At 39.9% G+C, this 21,815-nt stretch overlaps 1 protein-coding gene across 1 annotated transcript in view; it reads right to left on the bottom strand.

The window, feature by feature from the left end:
- LOC147147692 (transmembrane protein 132C) overlaps nt 1–21,815 on the bottom strand; it is a 149,491-nt gene that overhangs the window by 27,754 nt on the left and 99,922 nt on the right. The window contains exon 4 of the mRNA XM_086031703.1: nt 16,369–16,555. Coding sequence (XP_085887829.1) covers nt 16,369–16,555 — 187 coding nt within the window. The remainder of the gene's footprint in view (nt 1–16,368; nt 16,556–21,815) is intronic.

The raw sequence follows: 21,815 nt of genomic DNA, 5'->3' as shown, positions 1-21,815 counted from the left end.
TACTGAGGCAACAGGTACAAATTTATAACAAAAGGAACCACTAAGAGATTTTCATTACACAAAGACTGCATAGAGCATAAAAGTTCTAATACGACATGGAAGGATGTACTTTGCTATACCCTTCCTTCCACGCTCCCTTGAGTCAATTCTCCTTTAAACGGAGGGGTTTCTCTAAATTAATTCTGTGTCTGCAAGGATTTCCAGAGGGTAGTCTATTATAAATGATTTGGTAAATGGTTGAGAAGTGGTGAAAAGCGAGGCTAATGTGAGATTACTGCGTCTGAAGATGACCCAGCAGGCTGAGAGCAAGCTGAGAGCAGGGCACTAATAAGCCTCAGTGGAATCCCAAAGTGATGCATCAATGGGCCACACACAAAGACATGGGCAGCACAATTAACTGCAAAAATGGGGACTAATGATGCACATTGGCAAGGTTTCTCAGTCAGTGCTTTCCGAGTGAATATGCAATAACACTGACGCCTGTGAAGGTAGACACACTGTAATGACCTAATTTTGCTACGAGACTAGTTCAAAGTTGGGCAGTAAACCAAGTACATCTCACAATAACAGATTATAGTTTACCATTGCATCGCAGAACAGATCACTGTCGTAATCCACTGCATTATTTTACGGTGAGTTCTGTGTTAGCCCATTTCAGTCCCATTGCTGCATGCAAATTATGATTCTCTGCGTGTCAAACTCACCCCCCACCACTATGCGCTTTACTATTGTGGTAGGTATTCCAAAATACGTACCAAAAGTGGTCTGCTACTGATTGGTTATTATATTACAATGAAAACATTGACAAATGTTCATTATAAAGAACAGAACAGAACTGTACTGATTGTTGGAGACAGGGCATACAAATGCATATAGATTCAGAGTACCAAGCTTCCTTGTTTGTGTTGCTCTTCCCAGCCAATGCACCTCACAGTATTAGAGAGGTGTCTTTGTGTCCTACAATCTGGGGAGAAGTGGCTGTCTGCTTTATCAAGGATCTCTTTTTTAGCATTCAGCACACTGCAGTTGCTGGTAATGTGTTCTGGGCCGTAATTTCTGCTGTGTCTTGGCTGGATCTGAAAATAAGTGAGATTTATGGTGTCAGCCTGAGTGACATGGGCAGCATGAGAAATAGCAGCACCACCCATTCTGGTGCCGTGATTAGCTTCTCCTTGTCCGTAGTAATGCAGTTGTACTCTGACCGGGCCATCCTGGTTGCACCTGCTGTAAATGAGCAAACATGGTGGAGACAGAACTTACTACTTGTGCTAGAGCAATGACATCGCTCATGGGCATGGTAAATTCTATCACAAATTGAAAGAACTTCAGGTTAGCATGCGTGTATATATGAATATATATGTATGTATATACAGTATGTATATATATATATATATATATATATATATATATATATATATATATATATATATATAAAGTCCGCTGATAGTGTAGTGGTACACACGCCTGAGTTGTGTGCGGGCAGCGTGGGATCGATTCCCGCTCAGTGACAGTGTCTATGTGTGCCCTGCGACTGGCTGGCGACCAGTTCGGGGTGTAGTCTGCCTTCGCCCATTGACGGCTGGGATAGGCTCCAGCAACTCCCCGCGACCCTATATAGGATAAGCGGTTTGGAAGATGACATGACATATATATATATATATATATATATACATATATATATATATATATATATATATATATATATATATATATATATATATATATATATATATATATATATATATATATATATGTATGTATGTATGTATGTACGTATATACTGTACAGTATGTATATGTATGTATCTATCTATCTATCTATCTATATATATATATATATATATATATATATATATATATATATATATATATATATATATATATATATGTATTTATATTGTGAGTCACCATGGTATCAATAGAGCCATCAACCCCCACAATTATATTGGCTCCTCTGATATGTCCTCCATTCGCCAGGATATAGCCAGCTAGCTAACAAATAGATGGACAAACAAACACAAAGAGAAAGCTCAATGGATTGTTTTCACTTTTATTCCTAGTTCAGAAGTGGCCTTCTGTTTACATGTTGACAATCCTATAACAACAAATCTAATAGCGGTCCATCGCCTTTGCTATTTCTACGTCTGCTATCTCAGTGAACTCAAATTTAGGGGCAGGCTGCTTTCTGACTGCGCCATAACTGAGCCACAGCAATAAGTCTATCAGGAATGAGCTCATTAACCTGCCATTGCTTCAAACTATACTTTTTGCATGCGAATCCTTCGTTGTTGAGGGTGAATTTAATTCATGAGCTAATATACATCTGTGAGCAAGGGGTCACATCTGTACCATAAATCTGTTAAACATACTTCACAACCCTTGATGACATTTTAACATTTTCCTTGTCCTTTCAAGAACAAATGCAATAAAATATAATATGATGGTCAACTAACATGCATTAAATGAAATATTCTCAGTTCTGATCAACAGTCCCATCCCTTGATGATGAATTATACAAGACAGAAGCAAAAGGACGGTAAAATGGGAATGGACGATAGCTGCTTATGAGCTTTCGACAAACACAAATCAGACAATGTCACAAAGCTACTATGACCTTTCATCATCTTTTTTTCGTAATGTACAATGCGAAACCTCTACTTATTCCAGTGGGTGTTTAATTGGTCAGAAGTAAGACATGTGTAAGAGTGGGAATAAAGAAAATGGAAGCCCCATGCAGAGTGATACATCACTGCATGACAGCACATTGAAGTCGTAAGGATGGTTGCGAATAAGCCAACACATCTCCTTTTAATGAGTCTCCCTTTTTTCTCTACAGTATTCCCAGTTCTTCCAATTGGTGCTCCTCCAAGGACAAACCAGTTTTCAACTCTTCCCTTCCTGCTATCACGTTCTCTGTCCAGCTCATAAGATCTAAGTAGCTGCAATCAGTGCATAGCTCATAAGGCCCTAATACACCAAACCGACGTCGTAGGTCGTTAAGCGTCGTTGCGTCTTTAAGCGCCGCTGATTGGTGTAGTGGCCACCATCGTAGTGTCGTAACCCGTCTGTAAGCGTCTTGGGGGCGTTTACGCATGTTGAATCGGCGTCGCCAGTCGTGACATTTGGTCACTCTGATTGGCTGTTAACTAGCAAATCAGTGCGCGGAGCACTAACGTGAAGTGACAAAGGCGGAAAAACAGTGAGCACGCCTTCGCTGCCTTAATCTTCTTACAAGTACAAGAGCGAAGGTTGACAATGTAAGTATTTCACAATACCGTGTCAAGAACGTGATGGTTTACTTCGCGTGGGAGTTCATAGTGAGCAAAGAATAGAGCCGAATGCATTGTTTATGTTGTTATAATCAGCCCCCGACCAACATCTTTCCGGTTGGAGTTTTCTAACCATGAGAAATGGTGACTACCGCTGCCGATGGTATGGAAGGGTATTACATCTTATGTATGCGCAGAAGGTACTTTAATGGCCAGCGTCGCTGTCTGTCGTTGCGGTGTGTTTTGCCAGCGTGAGGTGCCGACAGCCGGCCAGATGCCACGGGGTAAGCGTCTATAACTTTTGGTGAATGTCGTTTTGGTGTATCAGGGCCTATAAAGAGACCAGGCCGCCTTATAAAATAGCTTAACCTGCCATTGAGTAGCACACAGTGCCCTGTCTCTGTACATGCCACTAAGAGACATGAACTACTCATTACTGTTGAGTAAGGTAATGAAAAGATTAACATAGCACTTGCCAAGATAGTGGCCCATTGCAGAAGGTACCACGTGAAAAAGAGAGGTAATTAGGGTTCAAGATGATCATCTCATGAACAGGAAGAACTGGCAGCTTCAAATTAGCAGGTGTGTCAAAATCCACCATGGTGAGTGTCTCAAGCAATAAAGAGACATTGTGGAAAGGTTGCCCAATTTTCAGTCAAAGTTCACAATAAAGGTTAACCGCATTATTTTGGGAAGATGAGTGAGAACTGGTGTGTAGAGCTACAGTACATGTAGGTGAAGTAATGGAAAGGTTGTGTCCAACTGTTAAAATGTGTGTCTGTCTTTCATTTTAGAATTGTAGGTTCTACCCTGATATGAAATCATTCCACTTAAAATAGTGTAAATTGAGGCCTCGCCTTAATAAACTAGCGGAGGACGTGATTAGTGTTAAGAATTGTGGGGTTTGAAGATCTGCTCATTAATCAACAGATCTCATCTCAAAGACTGAAAAGAATCACAAAAAAACACAAATCAGTCCACGCACCACCGCCACCCAAGTTCAATTACCAGAAGATCATGGAATGAGACATCTGATCAACTTTCTCTGACGTCATCCCCATACTGCTCACAAAACTTTGGGGCCATTTTTCCTTCTCTCTGAGGATTGCCATCCATCCATCCATCCCTTGTCTTCCGCTTATCCGAGGTAGGGTCGCGGGAACAGCAGATCTGATCCGCCTGTTAATCTCACGCTCCATCCTACACCCGCTCGTGAACAAGACCCCAAGATACTTGAACTCTTCCACTTGGGGCAGGATCTCATCCCCGACCTGGAGAGGGCACTCCACCCTTTTCTGACTGAGGACCATGGTCTCAGATTTAGAGGTGCTGATTTTCATCCCAACCACTTCCCACTTGGCTGCGAATTGTTCCAGGGAGAGTTGGAGATCACGGTTTGAAGAAGCCAACAGTACCACATTATCTACAAAAAGCAGAGATGCAATACTGAGCCCGGCCGGGCCCCATGGGTGCAGACAACTTAGCTCCTAGGATCATTTGGACATGCAAACCGCTCCACAAGGGTAAAGTGACAGCTCATGGAGGGGCTGAATTCTTTATTTATCCCAGCTTGTGGCTTCTTCATCCTTAATATATATATATATATATATATATATATATATATATATATATATATATATATATATATATATATATATATATATATATATTAGAATTATTTGCAGTACTTGTTAAATCATCAATTTATTATGGTTGAGAACCCACATGCAGGAAAGCAGAGAGGGGAAGAAAACAACGAAAAGGCAAACCAGGAAAAAGGAAGAATCAGAAGACTAATTAAGAAACTCCAAAACAAGATTCAAACAAACAAACACTACACTAAGTACGGAAGAGTGGAGCTGCCAATGCCGAGTAAATATTTTGGACTGCGCTATATCATTCGAACATAATGCAGATAATAATGCATAATACATACAAAAGTAAATACTACAAAATTAAATACTGTAGTTAGAAATAAAAAAATTGGGCTAATAAGCTTTTGCTGCACTGTCTACATATTGATATTGTTTTCTTAGCTTTAAACTTGATCATCTTACCGACTAAATTATACACGTGACACAAGTACCACACTCCTTTATTGCTGGTATAATTCAATCATCTTAGTGAAATGAATTTAAAGGTAATAATTTAATTAATTGAACAGCTGTTCCAAAAGTAAGAAGCTTGTATAAAATGCAAAAATGCATTGTGAGTACATTTTAGGGCTTTTTGGAGCATCAATGAACTTGAGTTCTGTTTTGCTTTCACTTCAAAATAAAATGTGTATCTGGAATGCTCTCTGCATCAACAAGTTGTCTTAATGAATATTGACATTTCATGGACGCTATTGATGGTTCAGTCACACCAAACCGCTCTTCAATGTAAATGAGTTTTGAGGAGACATGATTTATGAGTAAACTTTGCAGAGAAGCATCTTAGTGACACCTTGCTGACATGACAAATGCCCCAAAATTATTAATTCTGCTCTACTTTGTAGTCTTTGTGTATACTGTAGTGTATAGCTTGTTGATTTTGTCCTATTTTCATGCAGTGTTTCTTAATAGCTGTATTTTGATATTTCCATCCTCAAATGTAAACTAGTGGTGAATATACAGCATAAAACTGCATGAACAGAGTTAATGTCTTCAAAATATAGTTTGTAGAGTTGATTGCGGGTTGGTGCCGAGGCAGTAGGAAGCCACTCTCTTGATCCCAGTGGCTATGAATTGCACCTCATGCTGTGAAAATGGGCTTGTGAATAAAACATGGGTCCACTTAGAAGGACTACATTTTAAGTTTATAGGACATATCCGCTGCAATTCTCCTGACTTCCATACCTGTAATACGCATGGATCAATGTGTCAGGAGGCACGAGTGAGAGACCCCAGTGAATGTCAACCACGGGCGGGCTTATCTGAGGCGGAATCAAGGTCAGCCACCAGGGACATGGACATCTCTCGTCTCACCTCACGAGCGAGAGCGCTGCGGGCGCTCGGGGGAGGGAGCTGCCTGGAGCTTTGAATGATGCTGGCAATGGTACAGAGATGCCTCAGTGGTGCTCTTGCTGTTTTGCCTATTGTGCCTGGGCCCATGGACGCAAAACAACTATTCTCACACCATTCTGCTCATTTTCGGCCCAGTAACTATTTTGCTCGGTCGATCGAAAAAGAGTTCCTCACCAACGGCCAACCGTGTGTTGCGACCTCTTGATCTCTAGTAAGATTTCTGATCGAGATCTGTACTGCCAGCTTAGCTTGACTTATCTGCCCTCTGGACACAGGCTTCTCTGAGGTCAGCCTCACTTTAGAGTCCATTACCACCAAGAAATAGGCACATTCTTCCCAAAGCTCAGTGGGCCAGGGTATAAGTCAGAGTGAACAGAAGTGGTATGCTAGTGGCAGGGAAAAGGAGATGTGCAGCCAATATTTCTGAACACCAACATTCACTTTGTACTTGCTTTTTGTTTCACTGTCCAAATATTTCTCAAAAGGTGAAAGAGAACAGAAAATCTACTAAATTGGCACACAACATTTGGAGAAAATTGCTTAAAAGGCTTTCTCAGTGGTAAACATCTGAGCCTTTTTCAGAAAATTGTTGCAATGCAAACATTTAATTTTGAAGTACGGGAAGATAATCATTTGATGTCAATGATTGCATTAAGCACTGGAGGAGCAGAACCAATTCAGTGAATCCTGCAATTAAATTCCAAACAGGGTTGAGTATGGGTGTATTTTAAAACGTAAATCCGTAGACTTACTTTTTGCACTGCTGGCTTTTGTGCCCTTCTGAGTGACAGTCCAAATACGTATATTTACAATCTGCAAACTTTTTTAGGTTTAACGAATTGGGTGTAAACACACCAGACTTCTTACCCTCACTTTCTCAATTATTATGCTGGTCCAGTCTCAAGCAACAACTACAAAAAACATCAGGAAGACAAAATGTTGAGGTTGAATGTTTTAACTATTATGAGCATCGAAACGTGGGACCATGTTCAAGTGTGTGCTTTTGTTACATTACATCACAACACCATTTACATATTGATACAGCCTGACACTTCATAATCACCCTATAACCTTGACTGCTTGAATGCTGATGACTAGCACACTTGAAGTTTATCTATCAGATGATGTTCTTTTTCCTCCCTCCAAAAGTGTGCGTGTGACACTAATGGACCCCAAAAGATGATAAGACTGGCAGGTAAGGTGTGCAGCGGCATATACTGCTAAAAACATCATTGCACAATATATGTCATTACTGTTTATATGGTACATGTCTTCTGGATTACCATTTAAATATTTGTTTGTATATCTGTCTGTTTTTGACAAATAGCTTTTATGAGTTCACTCTCCTGTGTAGACAAGATGTGCACTGCAGAGTGAATAGAATCAAAGAATAAAATGAGACATTCATCGGCGGGTGTTGATTGATGACTTTATCATGGGAATGCAGTCGTGGCCACAGTCGTCATATATTATTTGAGGATGCATTGGAAGCCGCATGTGAACACCGACGGCATGCTTTCGCTCATCCTCATCTCCATGCATGCGCAGCATGAGCGAGAGAGAGAGCACAGTTTGGTGCCTGGGCTGGTACAGGATGACGGATGTGTCCAGATATGATGTATGCCCTGTCCCCCTGCTCCCTCTCCATCATCTCACTTCCACAGCATGGGTAATGATGATGAGGGCAGCCTGGACAGGAGTGAGTTACTCTACAATGGCAAAAGATAATGGACCTAGCCTCCTACTGTGCGGAGGAATCCGCTCAGACATCCAATTACTGCCTTTAAGATTCATCTCCAGATGACCTAAAAAAAAAACAGACCTCCTTCGAGTATAATAGAATGCAGCAACACATGGGGACAAAAGGTGACCGGGTGTGGCGTGTGGTGGGATGATTCATCTGTAAATTTAATGTTTCTCTGCCAGAACAAGAAGATGGTAAAAATAGGACATAATCTGAGAGAGTAGATTAAAGGAAAGGAAGACGTGCATGCAGCATTATAGTCGACAGAATGATTTCTTGGTTTTGTACCCTGACTTGTCTCCAGGTTCTTGGTTTAAAATTGGTGACAAATCGAGAGATTTTGGAGCACACCCAGTTATGTTAGGTTTGTGACAACACACAGGGGGCACTCTTTAAAGCTCATTTTTCAAAATAGTGCTGCTGCTCTCCCAGAGGTGGCACTTGGTGGTCGAAATGCAATAAATGATGTTGGTCGAACAATCAATTCCAGCAAGGCTGCAAAAAATTTCAGAGGCATCATGAATTAAACATAAACGCGTAACATAAATCTCAAAATAAGCCTCCTATCAGCAATAGTCATTAGTTTTATTGTGCTAAGGTCTTTGGAGACATACTGTAGTCAGTCATGGATCTTTATTCAATTGACAAGATTATTCCAGGTCAAGACCCATTATTTAATTACAGCAGTTTTCCCATTATGACAAATGACTGTCTCTCTTTGTTAGCCTAATTAGTGCTAATCACAGATAAAAGGACCTTCAAGAACAAAATCACAGAAGTGTTGTGTCAACAGATGCCTTCAGCGAACTCTGTGAAGTCTTAGCTCTCAACGTGATTAAAAAAGACCGAGCAATCTGGTGTGTCTCCGTTCCTATTAGCTCTGGTCAATCCAGCAATCTTTTTAGTCCTTCTCCTATGAGTGCTCAAGTGATCCTTCCTTTCATCTGTAACCTTTATTGATTGTCAACCGAGGTGATTGTGACACTGTTCCATCCCAATCACACCAGCTGCCCGCAAAAAAAAGGGAATTAGATGAATGTTTTTGTAATTACCTCAAAAAGCTGTCATGTGATGTGCAATTTAAAGTCAAGGACATTAACTGAAGAATCCCCATCTCAGACTGCATCTTTGCCTACATTGCAAACGCAAGCTCATTTTCCAAGACGAAACTAGAAGTTAAAACAACTGGAGATCAGGCTTGATTTCCTCTGGTGCTGACGGCAGACCCTGGCAGGATGTCAATAGCAGTAGCACTCTGTTTCTGGATACCCCACCCATCAATAATTAAGGCTTGCCACAATGAATCTGCAGAGTTGAGGTGATCTGGAATCTTTGAAATTACTAAAGGATTAAAAAGTGCAATCATTCTGTGCTTTAATCTCTGCCAGGACGAAATTGCAAAGGCAAGAGGTATTGCCTTGATTGCTGCTCATCGGGTTGCTTGTTAGATTATGCAAAAAATAAAAAGTAAATAAATAAAACTTGCACTTGGATAAAATAGGGATAGAGGAATGCCTTTTCTCATTTAAGTTTGCTCATTCATTCTTTAAGTCACTGTCGATTAAGTCACAACAATCTGTAATATTTTCAATTGTTTGAGCAATTTGTTTTCCTGTTCTTCCATTTGAGTCACAGAAGTGTTTGCCCTCCCCAAGAATTAGAAATGATGGTCTCAACATATGGCATGGTCTGTGTGAAGCTCATGTCATGATTTATGTTGCTGAGGTAAAGATCCTGTGAAGTGAATTCAGAGATTTTTTTGGAAATACATTACATTTTTGAAGATAATTGCTGAAACTGTGCAAACCAAAGACCAAAAGACCAAAAAACTGAGAACTACTGTATGTAATACTAAATTGTGGCGATATTTATTTATTTATTTTTCATCCAATGAGACAGTCAGTGTGTGGACAAAACTGTGTGATCGTGTGGCCACTTTAGAGTTCCTTGTTGTCATAGCGTAGAAAAGTAGAATCAATTTTCCCAGGTCGTGGTGCTGGTTGACTGAGAGTTGAGCGGGGCACAATTTCAGTGAATGCAGAAGACATGACCACAGAGTTCCAAAGCGGAAAGAACAACTGGATTTTGCAAAGTGATATACTTTGCATTTTTTCTCAAACATTCAAATTTGGCGGTGTTGCTAACAACATCGCTCTCTGTGGTGTGTCAAATTTAGAAGACATATTTAGTTTCACGTTACGGGAACTTTAAGATTTTTGTATGATGACTAAATTTAAAATTAACATGGCACACGCGTTTGTGCGTGGGTTCATTAACAAAGGTCAATAATTTCCATCTATTGCTCTGTTTATGTCAGAGCGCATGCTTCCGAATGCATAAAATGTTTACTACAATGTGGTCACCATGCAGTCAACAATTGTTTAAGTTCAATGGTTCAACCTTGGTGGAGGTTGTCCCTCTATGAGTATTATTCAAAATAATATCCTACCCTAAACATACAATTCAGCATTAATATTTGATTATTATATGCCTGGGCCAATCACATTTCATACACCGTGTCTCTCCTGCCTACCTTCACACTATTTCAATTACTTCACGTATCTGTGCAGAGATCTGTTTTCTGTTCCAATTTCTGGGCTTTGTTCTCCATTCACTGGTGATGGTGGAGGGAGACGTGTCGGTGTGTGTGTGTGTGCGAGGGCTTTGACGACTGCTCTTACATTAACTTCCTTTCAGCCAGCAGTGTAGCAGTGGGAGGGAGTGGAAGTTATCCGTGGGCCTTTCATGCCACAGTGATCCCAAGTAATCTAATTCCGTCTTCCCTTTTCTCGCTTGTGTGCCTCTCTCATATTGCTGCACGCAGATTGCAGAAGTCTAATGCCGTCCATGTGTGTGTGTGCGTGAGTAGGAGTGAGGGACAGAGGAGGGACAAAAGGGGACAGGGGGAGACAGAGAGAGTTAATGAGTTCTGAATGTGTCTGCATGTAGAAGTAGTTGTGTTGTGTGTTAAGTACTTTGGAGTGGATGCAGATACAGTGCACCTTGGGTAGTTCAAGTGCCAAAGAAACCCTTGAGAAAGTGTGCAGATATATAGAGAAGTAAAATTAAATGGAAATATCACGTATCACCCCCAAATTTTGGGGATGTAGAATCGGTCAGACTTGAGGGGGGAAATGTCATTATGCACCTGTAATTTTGTTTTATCGGGGAAAACGAGGGATTTATTTTTAGAGGATGACACACTCAATGACTAACCCACTATTTGAGGACATACAGCACTAAAACATACAACAAACAAATACACAGCAGCATGATCATACAGATGTGCTGCAAGTTCAAATGTGAAGAAGCACCACTAAAGATAAAACAGAGTAAATTCAACAAGAACTTTTTTCAGTGTAGTTTTACAACTCAACTCCCCACCCCTCAAACTGCCAGTTACCAAGGATCAGAGAACAGACACAAATCCAAATTGAATTAAAAAAGCACATTTACACCGTTCTGCAGAACATAGTATACCATATCTCTTTTTACGCTATGGCTTTCTTCATTTTAGCCCACAAGCTAGTGAAAAGGAAGGGGTCCTTTGAATCTTTACAACTTGTGCTGAGTCCAGATGTTTAGGATTTTATAGTGACTCCGTGCCAACATAATGAGCATTTTCATATCGCCAACAAGCCAGATGGGCAGTTTTACAAGTTTGTTTCACAAATCCACCTGGCAAAGAGCCAATAAAAACAGTTAGCGAAAGAACGGTTCAGGTGCCAGAAGTTGGTTGTCTCCATGCAACACAGATGTGAAGCTGCTCTCAGATGAAGTGAAGAGGCAACAAAATAGTAGCTTGGTGATTCATAGGCAATACATAAACATTGCTATATACTGTATATATATATATATATATATATATATATATATATATATATATATATATATATATATATATATATATATATATATATATATATATATATACACAGCAAAAGGTTGAGTCTCAAAATGACTCCCACAGAGTCAATTTCAACACCTTTTCAGGGTTTATCTTGCTCCACACTCATATATATATATATATATATATATATATATATATATATATATATATATATATATATATATATATATATATATATATATATATATATGTATATATACATATACGTATACATATATATACAGCAAGAATCGGAGTGTTAAAATGTTGGGGTCAAATGTTTCAGAGTTTATTATATATATATATATATATATATATATATATATATGGATATATGTGTGTTTGTTTCAGCCAACCACTGGAATCCTCATTAGGCTTAAAAAAACATCCATATCAGTCGAGCCCATTCATATACCGATTTCGTATAGTTTTTATCTACTGTATTTATTTTTTAGATGCTTGCATCATGCTCTTTTTTATATAATATGTAATCAAGTATAAAGTCAAAGGTATATGCAGTATGTAGTGTCATCTTGGTAAAGTTTACAATGGCAAATAAGGGAACTGGCTACCTTGTGAGGGTGTTTGTGAGAGCTCCTGCTGGTATTGTTATTCACAGAGGTGGTGGCATTTTGTGTCAGGTTACATACAGAGTGTAAATGCACAGCCCTGATGAGACATGAATGTGTCTCTAATCCCATCATTAGGAGAGCATTTTCTTATAGAGAGAAGAAGTGGAAAGAGGCTTGGCTGTACAGAATTCAGATTACAGTCCATGGCCAGTTAAGTCCAGCGTTCAATGGACTTAAAAATAAATAAATAAATAAATACTACTATTAGAAATAGTAAAAAGTGAAAAGATATTACTACTGCTTCTCAATATTTTCAACATGACAAGAGCTGGTATTACCTGCAGTATAGTTCCGTGCCACATTTTATTGGAACATTTACAGAAAACAGCCAGGGATATGGATTGTAAAGAGTCGCACTGGTACCAATATTAGAGGCGATAACAAGCACCTGGATCATAATCAAAGTAGGCAATGGGAATATCAAACCCTACATGCACGTTCACAGTGCATCATCTGTTATAATACACACGAAGCACTATTCATCTTCTTGGATATCTGCTCTCAGATTGATTTAGCCAGGTTTAGCAAATTGTTTGTAATATCAGATAACTAAGACGGATTATGCCACAATGATAAAAACCTGCATGATTTATAGTAAGCTATAAAATCTCTCCTCAATGTAGAATGAGCAGAATAATAAGAGTGAAAAAGCAGACACTGTTGGAATTGATTGATGACTATATATTTGAGACATTACAGGAGTATGCTATCATTCAAGGAATTCATTTTACAGATACAATAGTGGAATGACTTCGATGTTCTTTCGCAATTGTCCCCTAAAGCAAGTTAAATACTTTATATACTTTGTAAAAGGTATAGCATTTTCTTCTTGAAGAGAAAGTCTTGTTTAATTCCATTGCCAATCTCAACAGGAGCCTTTGCTGAAAATAAATTCAAATAATTTTGGCTGTTCTTTTTTTGTTTTTTTTGAAGCAGCAAGTGTGGGTGAACACTGTATAGTCTTAGAGCGAGGCAAGCAGGCAGTTGATACATCAGTGACATGAAAGGATGCGAGAGAAGCAAGTCGAACAAGACAGCATTAAAAGCATAATTTCAATTATCCTGAGAATGCATCAGTGGTGCATGCGTCACATTCTTCTTTATCCAGGAACAGCCACCCACAGTTATCTATTATCTTTTTTCTGCTATAGGCACTACTTAGAGAATAATACAACTCCGCAGTCAGGTTTGTAGTATGCAGCTCAAAAATAAAAATGGAAGCTATCTTTGCTTTAGTAATCAGTGCTGATGTCTTTGTCTTCATGTGGTCGATGCTGCTCATTTTTTATCTGAATGCTCTACGTCGAAATCACAAGCTACACTTTCCTTGATTGTCTACAAAGCTCCAGTCAAACACCAAAGAATTGCCATGTGAGCTTCAATCGTTAATATACGCAACAGACCCTGATTTTCCCTGTTGAGCTACAGGCTTACCCTCTGGCCAAAGCAACCCCCGGGCCCCATCTGAGGCATAGTGGGACTCAAAGCAGAGATCTCGTCCTGTCTCCCTCCAAAACACACTCTCAAAGCACAGGCTCAAATGAATGCTCAATCCTCACCTTGCATTTGTTTCGAGGGTATAAAAAAAATCAAGAATGTTTGGATTTTGTTCTTCAGAAATGAGTGCACTGTACCTCACTTGAGTCAGCCAAGTGATGATTAGCCTCTGTCATTCAATTCTTGTGAATTAGATTCTATGTGCCCCAACTAGTCTAAACACGGCATTCTTATTAACCTCATGTTTGTGGATGAATTAAGCAGCAAAATTCCTCCGTTTTTATCCATCTGCCATTTTGCCTACTGCCACACGCTGTCGACTGAAAATGACATCACAGTTGCTCAGGGCTCAGGTAACGACCAATCACAGCTCACCTGTTTTCTGCTGTAGCATCTTTTTCCACTAAAGGCCTTGGTGCAGGTGTCTTTTTCCGAGTGAAGAACATAACTATGGGTGGTTGTTGGCACTATTATTTTTCTTCTGGGCGAGAAGATTCTTATATACAGACATGCCACTTTCAATTATATGTGAGAACACGTTCTCCATTAGCAAATCAGGATGTAGAACACAATGTGCGTTCATACGCTGTCCAAAAAAAAAAAAAAAAATGCACCATTATAGATCATGACCGATAGATTGTTGGCTGAACTCCCATGCACCCTTTAGTACCCTGCCTAGTGTGTAGAGTTGGTCTACTGTTCCATGGCCAAGACGAAAACCACGCTGCTCCTCCTGGATCTGAGTTTCAACTTCCTGACTGACCATCCTCTCCAGCACCCTTGAATAGACCTTACCACGGAGGCTGAGGAGTATGATCCCTTATAGTTGGAACACTTTCTTCTGGCCCATTTTCTTAATTTAACAGGGCATCCACACCCCAGTCTGACAATCCACAGGCACTGGCCCTGATATCCATTTGATGTTGCAGAGACATGTCAACCAGGACAGCCCCAAAACACCCAGAGCCTTTATTCTGTTTTATTTGCCGCCACTTCCTTATTCATCAGTCAGGGCGGTTCAATAACTGACTACATTCTGTTTACATCACATTTCATGGAGTCAAATGTTTCGAGACTAGCCTGCTTTAACAACACACATAGCTTTTGGGTCGGAAATAATGAACTCACAATGATTAAGATAGTTGGCCACAACCGACTTCTAATCCTATTATCGGGAAAAATCCATTCTTAGCACACCTCAGACAAATGGATAATCTTATAGGACAATCTTATAAGACATAAAATCAGTCTGCTGTTTGACGTCCTTGACTGGGAAGGGGCAAAATCATGACAAAAAATGTGTGTACCTTGCCCAAGAGACAAATCCTTGGTCAATCTCCAATTTGATCAGATTTCAAATTAAATATTTTCCGAAGAATAATGGAATCAAATACATTCTGGAAAACTAACCCTAAATAAAATGTGAAAGCAACAACTCAGCCCTTGATGACAACTGTGATTTGTAGCTCACGGCAAGTGGAGAGGGAGGATTACAGGTACTCACTCACTTGCTTCTAAGTGTGACTTGTGAATAAAATGTAGTGGGCAGGCAGTGCAAAGATGAGTACATTGCTTTCCTATGCCACAATAAGTTCTATTTCTGGTTATATGGATGCTATTTACAGAGCTGGGCATTTTACTCAACTTTCACGGTCTATTTATTGCCTTCTTCACTGAAGCCGGGGTACCCTTCCGCCATCCGTCTATCCGCCTTTTTGTCCTGCCGGAACAAATAGTAATTGCCTATAGGCCAGTCCACCTATCATTTTAAATAGGCTTCTGTTTGCATTTCATTCTACAAACTTCAACCGACTACCCCCCCCCAACACACACACACACCCCGCTGAGCGATATTTGCTACAAAAGACTCCTCACCGCGGCCAGACTGAATGCGTCTCCTTTTAGGACCCAGAAGCTGTCAAAAAGCCTCGGCCGGGGCCAACGGGAAACGGAAACCTCGCCACGGTTATTGAAACCTCACCGCAAAAATAGACGATTACATAGAGGGAAAAAATGGGCTTCTATGTTTGGTCCGTTTATTTTTTTAAGTTTGCCGTTTTTCATTTATCGCCTACAAAAATGGGCGTCCGTCATAGGTGGATAGACTGACAGGTCCCTCACATAGGCGGAATGCCCAGCTCTAGCTAATTATTTAATGACATGAATGTTACCATTGTGTGGTGACAAGATACACTCTGGAATTACTCATTTATATGCCCACTCATCTGAGGTTACATGCCACATGCAATGGTGCGCACATTATTCAAAAATTATTTTTTGCAAAATTGTAAATTGTTCAACAGAGTATTTGTATGTTTCTAGGGTCACCTCACCATAGCCAAGGGCACGATGCCTGCCACATCCTCTTGTGCCAGTTGGATTTCAGTGTCGGCCTCCTGTGTGGCAGAGCGGCTGGCCGGGTATTCCACCTGCCACGCCATCCAGCGGCTGCCCGGCAGCTCTGGGAAACTCTCAATTTTCAGATCCACCTGTAGCACCCTCTGAACTCCCATGTCCTCCCTAGTCGAGTGCAGAAAAGAAATGTTATCAGTTACTTAAGCAGATGGTTATGATATAAATAATGAGCCAAAGTGTGTGAGTCTGTGCAGGGTTTTTCCTGCGTTCCAAATTGGGTAGGGGCTGCCTCCAGCTAATTTTGTGCCCCCAGCAAGAGCAATTAATATCGCTCAACACAGCGTCCCTCTTGCATGTCCCTCTTGCAACAGCAACGTATTTTAACTGCAGTTGCAGCGGTCACCACGATGGAGGCACTCTATCAACAGCAGTGCACCTAAAGACCTGAAGCAACTATCGAAGAAGAAACAGATCGAATCGTGTTTTTCCCCCGCTCTTTGGTGCTATCGGTGTTATCCTGATTTTAGCTGGCGGATGGTAAAAACAGGTAAATATTGCCTGTTTTATTTGCATCCAAGCATGTCTTTTTTATTTAAAAAAAAGTTTCCTTTGTGTGAGAGTAAAGCGTTTTAGCGTTGACGATATGGAAGACAAAAACAGCCACTACTTTAAAATACAACCTTGTGAGGAGGAAAGTTAAGAGTCCAGGTAAAACAGAGCAGAGAAATTAATGTAACAGGCAGTTAAAATGTAATAATTCATGGTGGTGACAACATATGGAAATGTGTATCAGGTCTAAAAGTAGTTCACAAAGGGACTGGTGAGAGCGAGGGTCAAAATGCAGGACAGGACGAGACGGCGAGGGTACTTAAAATCCATTTCCAATTAGGAGCGTAACAATCCAAAGCCAAGGTGTATAATATGTGAAATAATTGTCATTCCTCTTTCCGGATCTTCTCAAAAACACAGAGCCAGTGGCTTTGACAAGTAGTGGCTAAATCAGTTTACCTGGCTCAGGCATACTAAGGAAGGCATGCACTGTTATTTTATTTCATATATGCCAAAAGCACTGTGCCTCCCAACACAGAAGGCAATTGCTGCCCAAGTAAGACAGCCATCAACCAACTACTGGACACATTAAGATAAGATAAGATAAGATAAGAATGCCTTTATTGATCCCACAGTGGGGACATGATTAGACAGCCATTCACAAAGCAGCAGAAGAGAAGGAGGAGTACAGTATATTAAATATGGTAGTACCTAAAACACTCAAATAATAAAGTTACAAAAAGAAAAATAATATAGTTTAGATAGATAATTTAAGATTTTTTTTTTTACTTCTGGTTGTGAGATGTGTGGATAAAGTGTACTTTCAATTTAAAGTCAGCACCTGATTTGTGTATGTATATAAGTTTAATAAATGACTGCTTTAACATGATAATTGTCATTCTTTTTGGAACTCCTAAACTTAAAGTATGCTGCCTGTAAAAGAAAGTGAGTCAGTTGAATTTACAGAATACATGCACGTCATGGCGCATGGTCAGGATGGTACCACCTCTGCCTCAATTTGACCCGGGAAAAATCCTGGTGTGTACAAACATGTACCTTTTCAACCTACAGTCTTCTGTTGATAACTAACGGGAGATACGAGCTGCAATCTGTGACATTTAATCAAGAGCGATTCTTCAAAATGTCAAGTTCATTTGTGTTAAACTCTCAGGACGTGTTTCTACTTTGTGGAATTATATTATTATTTATTCATTATACACCTTTCTCTTCCATTTCTCGCACACTTTACCAAGACTGACATACACTGTAAACATCTTAAACTTTGCGGTTGGTCCTTCGAGGTCTTCAAGGCACTACTTTTGACCTGTCGTTACCCTGATGCTGGACCTTGTCAAGGAGTGCCTGTTCTGTTTGCCATAACATAATGTAAATACACAGCGTGCCTTATTATGATCTACGACTGCCCTGAATTAAGTCAGACAAATGGTGAGCACTGATAATAAAAATCTTCATAGCGCTTTAAGTCTTGGGTGTTAAATAGAACAGTGACAGGAAAGGTCAGCTTCAAACTGTTGTTGGTGAATCTCTTGCCATACAAACAAATGACAATTTGTTGCAAGACATTGAATGTGGGCGCTGAGAACTACCGTTGCCAAAGGATATAAGAATTTTGACACCGATTAATACATCACATCACTTATACAATCCCATCCCAAGATATCAAACAAATATGCCCCTTTGGGGCATATATGGATGATATCAGACACTAAGCAAGTGCTTTGAGATGATAGATGTCATGTCGTCATTATCATATCATCTCGTTTCTGTTTATGATTGCCTTTCAGAGATGTCTATTTATTTTGAATTATTACCTTGAATAAAGCATGTATTGTTTCTGGAAATGTGTACTTTGACAACATCCTCAAGAGTCCTTATGTTAACTCAGGGATACGGTTTTACTCATAACACTCTATTAAAATAAATCCACATTACATTGTGATTATTTCTCGCAAAATGTTGACTCCATTATTGTGACGTTAACGTTTAATCTTTTTTTCTCCAAGCCACTTTGAGTTCATTATTGCAGTTCTACTTGTGTATTTTTAATACACCATAACTTAGGTAACGTAAGTAAGAACATAAGTATAACATAGATATTGTAAAAGAGTACCTTAAATAATTGCACACGATACTTAAGTGAGATAAGCGAATGCATGTGAAACAATACAATAAACCCCACAGCCCAAAAAACAGTGCAGTACTTTTGGGGTTTTGCAGTTTCAGGCAAAGAAAATGTAATGTCATGAAGTGAGGAAATTCACATTTTGAACATCTTGGAAAGACAACAGTGCAGATGTACTTTGTCATAGCTTAAATTATAGATACAGACCTAAAACATGACAATGATAAATAATAGAGAATGTTTTGTTCTTGCAGATTCACGTACTGCAAGTTTTACACAAATTTCCCATGATTCTCGTACTGTTCAGGCTTACTTAAAGGGAGTGAAAGATCTGTTTGGCAACGAAGCAGGAAAAACAATATTCCACATACAACAGGAAGTGTATAAATAATAAAGATGACGCGCAAATAACTTGTCACATTTCATAACAGCATAGCGATTAGAGAATAGTGGGTCGTTGTGCGACCTCACAGACTTATATAACTGCTCCACAATGGTGAAAACGTGACAGATGATGCCCTCTACTTGCAGACCAGCTAAAGCCAGAAGGTTTGTCAGGCAAAAAAAAAAAACATGTCTGGAAATAAACCTATGAGCACTACACAGTTGCTAAAACCTGTGTCAACTATCAGCTCGAATGCCCTACTTTCCCACAATTTGTACACACAGGCTGAATTGCTAAATATCACAGAGGCGGAATAAGAAAAGTCGACTGGAAAGGGGAAGAGCTTTTATTGTACTATACTGTATTTGTTTTTTGGGGAGAAAGCTTGTTTATTTAAAACCAGAGCTCGGCGTTCTGTCTATTTGAAGGACCGGTGCTAAGACGGACCCGTTTAAAATTAGAGGTGGACCGGCCTATAGACGGGTACTAGAGGAAAAACAACAGGACGAAATTTGGCGGCACACTGCGTTTTAGGCAAACTGCACCGTCCTGGCGGTGAACATAGAGCAAAAGTAGCCTAAGTGTGTTTTAAAGTTTATATTTGAATCATATTGTGCCAACTCACTAGGTACAAATCTTTTGTGACCATCAGTTCAGTCTATACAAAGTAAATGTTGTGACATTGTGACATTCTAATTGAGGTGTCTTAAACCCTAAAGCTGTTGGCAGTGAAACTAGATTGCCAATAAGTTTGACGCAAATGGAAAAAAGAGGACTAGTAAAAACATTTTTACCCATGGGCGTTACCAGAGGGGGGCCATGCTGGGCAGTGCCCACCCACGGACACGCTCTGCCCACCCAAAGAAAACTGGATGTAGTTCCGATGAATGGGATAAAAAAAATTCAAAATCAAATAAACTTTTATTTGTTTAGCCCAAATCACAACAACAGTTATCTCAATTAAGGAGAAAACAAAACATGTTTTAAGGTGCAGTAAGCCCTATGCTGGATTTTGACCTACTTGAGCATTGTACCACTTTTTTGCCTCCCCAGGTAAGACTAATGCCCACCCACACCTGGCATCCTGATAACACCACTGTTTTTACCACACATAGAAATCCTAGTATTGTCTACTGCACTTGACCCTTAATGACATGTTTCATTAAATATCATTTGCCTGAATGTTATTCATGTAGAGACAGACATCCATGTGGCATGAGCCTGAGCCGACATCCTCCCACCTAGTACGCTAACCACACCGCCTCCTAGGGGAAAGTGTTAATTTTGCTGTCGCTGCAGCATGAGGTCTAATTCAATTAGCAACAAAGGGCCCATGGATGCATGCCACGCATCTGGCCTCATTCTGATAATTATCTGTGAAATAGCTGTGGTTTGACTAAAAGGGAAGCCCAGACAACGACAGACGCTCACTTGATAGCTGGCTTGAGAGTTCAAGACTACCGTATGTGTTTGTATCAAACCTGACATGTCAACAAGAATAGCATGGTAATGGTTTGCAGAATGCTTTTAACTCACTGCCAAGATGACCACTGTAAGAACACTTAATGCAAAATAATCTCACAAGATTAAGACATTCGTCAAAACATGCAATGCAATGTATTGTTCAAAGATGGACTAATTTTCAGCGACATGGGTTTTCACTGAGCCTGTTCAAGTTCTCTGCACTGGTAAACAAATGCAGAAACATATTTCATTCTGGCATCGTCACTCGAAAAACATCATGTGCATGTATGTTATTATTTCAAAGTGGTGATCACAGTTTGGTGGTTAAGGCATATTTTGAGATGAATTAATAGTCATTTAATGAATTCAGGGTAGGTAGGCTTATCAAAGATAAGCGTAGGATTCTAACTAAAAATTGTATGCACTCACAAAAGCCGAAAACAGTGGTTAAAAAAATCAAACTGTGTGTATGTACCTGTACCAGTAGGCCATTTTCCCTGGATAAGTCACTGAACATGGGAACCCGCTCGCACCGCCCTTTACATACCCAATGGTCAATTCAATAGCAGTAAATGAAAATGATTAAGTAATGCTGGCCAACGCTTTGTGAAAGGTGAATCGTGACGACAATACTTATAATTATAGGCTTAAGAGTGGTTCATGTACTCTGGTCTCCGTTTGTTATGCCTGTTTTGTGGTGACATCAGAGGCAGGCGACAGGGAAGACAGTGTGGTACTGTGCATGCGCTGAGTGAAGGCAATAAACGAGCGGCGTTCCCAAATCAATTCTAAGTTCCTATTATTGTTGATGAGATCTTCTGAAGCCCCTAAACCTGGAGGTCACATAAGCGCAGTGGAAAACAAGAAAGGGAATATTGTTTGGT

This window comes from Filicampus tigris, chromosome 5 (genome assembly GCF_054856515.1).
Source record: "Filicampus tigris isolate MCC_2025a chromosome 5, RoL_Ftig_1.0, whole genome shotgun sequence".
NCBI classification, from domain to species: Eukaryota; Metazoa; Chordata; class Actinopteri; order Syngnathiformes; family Syngnathidae; genus Filicampus; species Filicampus tigris.
Note: the sequence above shows the minus strand (reverse complement) of the source record. Positions and strands in the feature narration are given on the sequence as shown.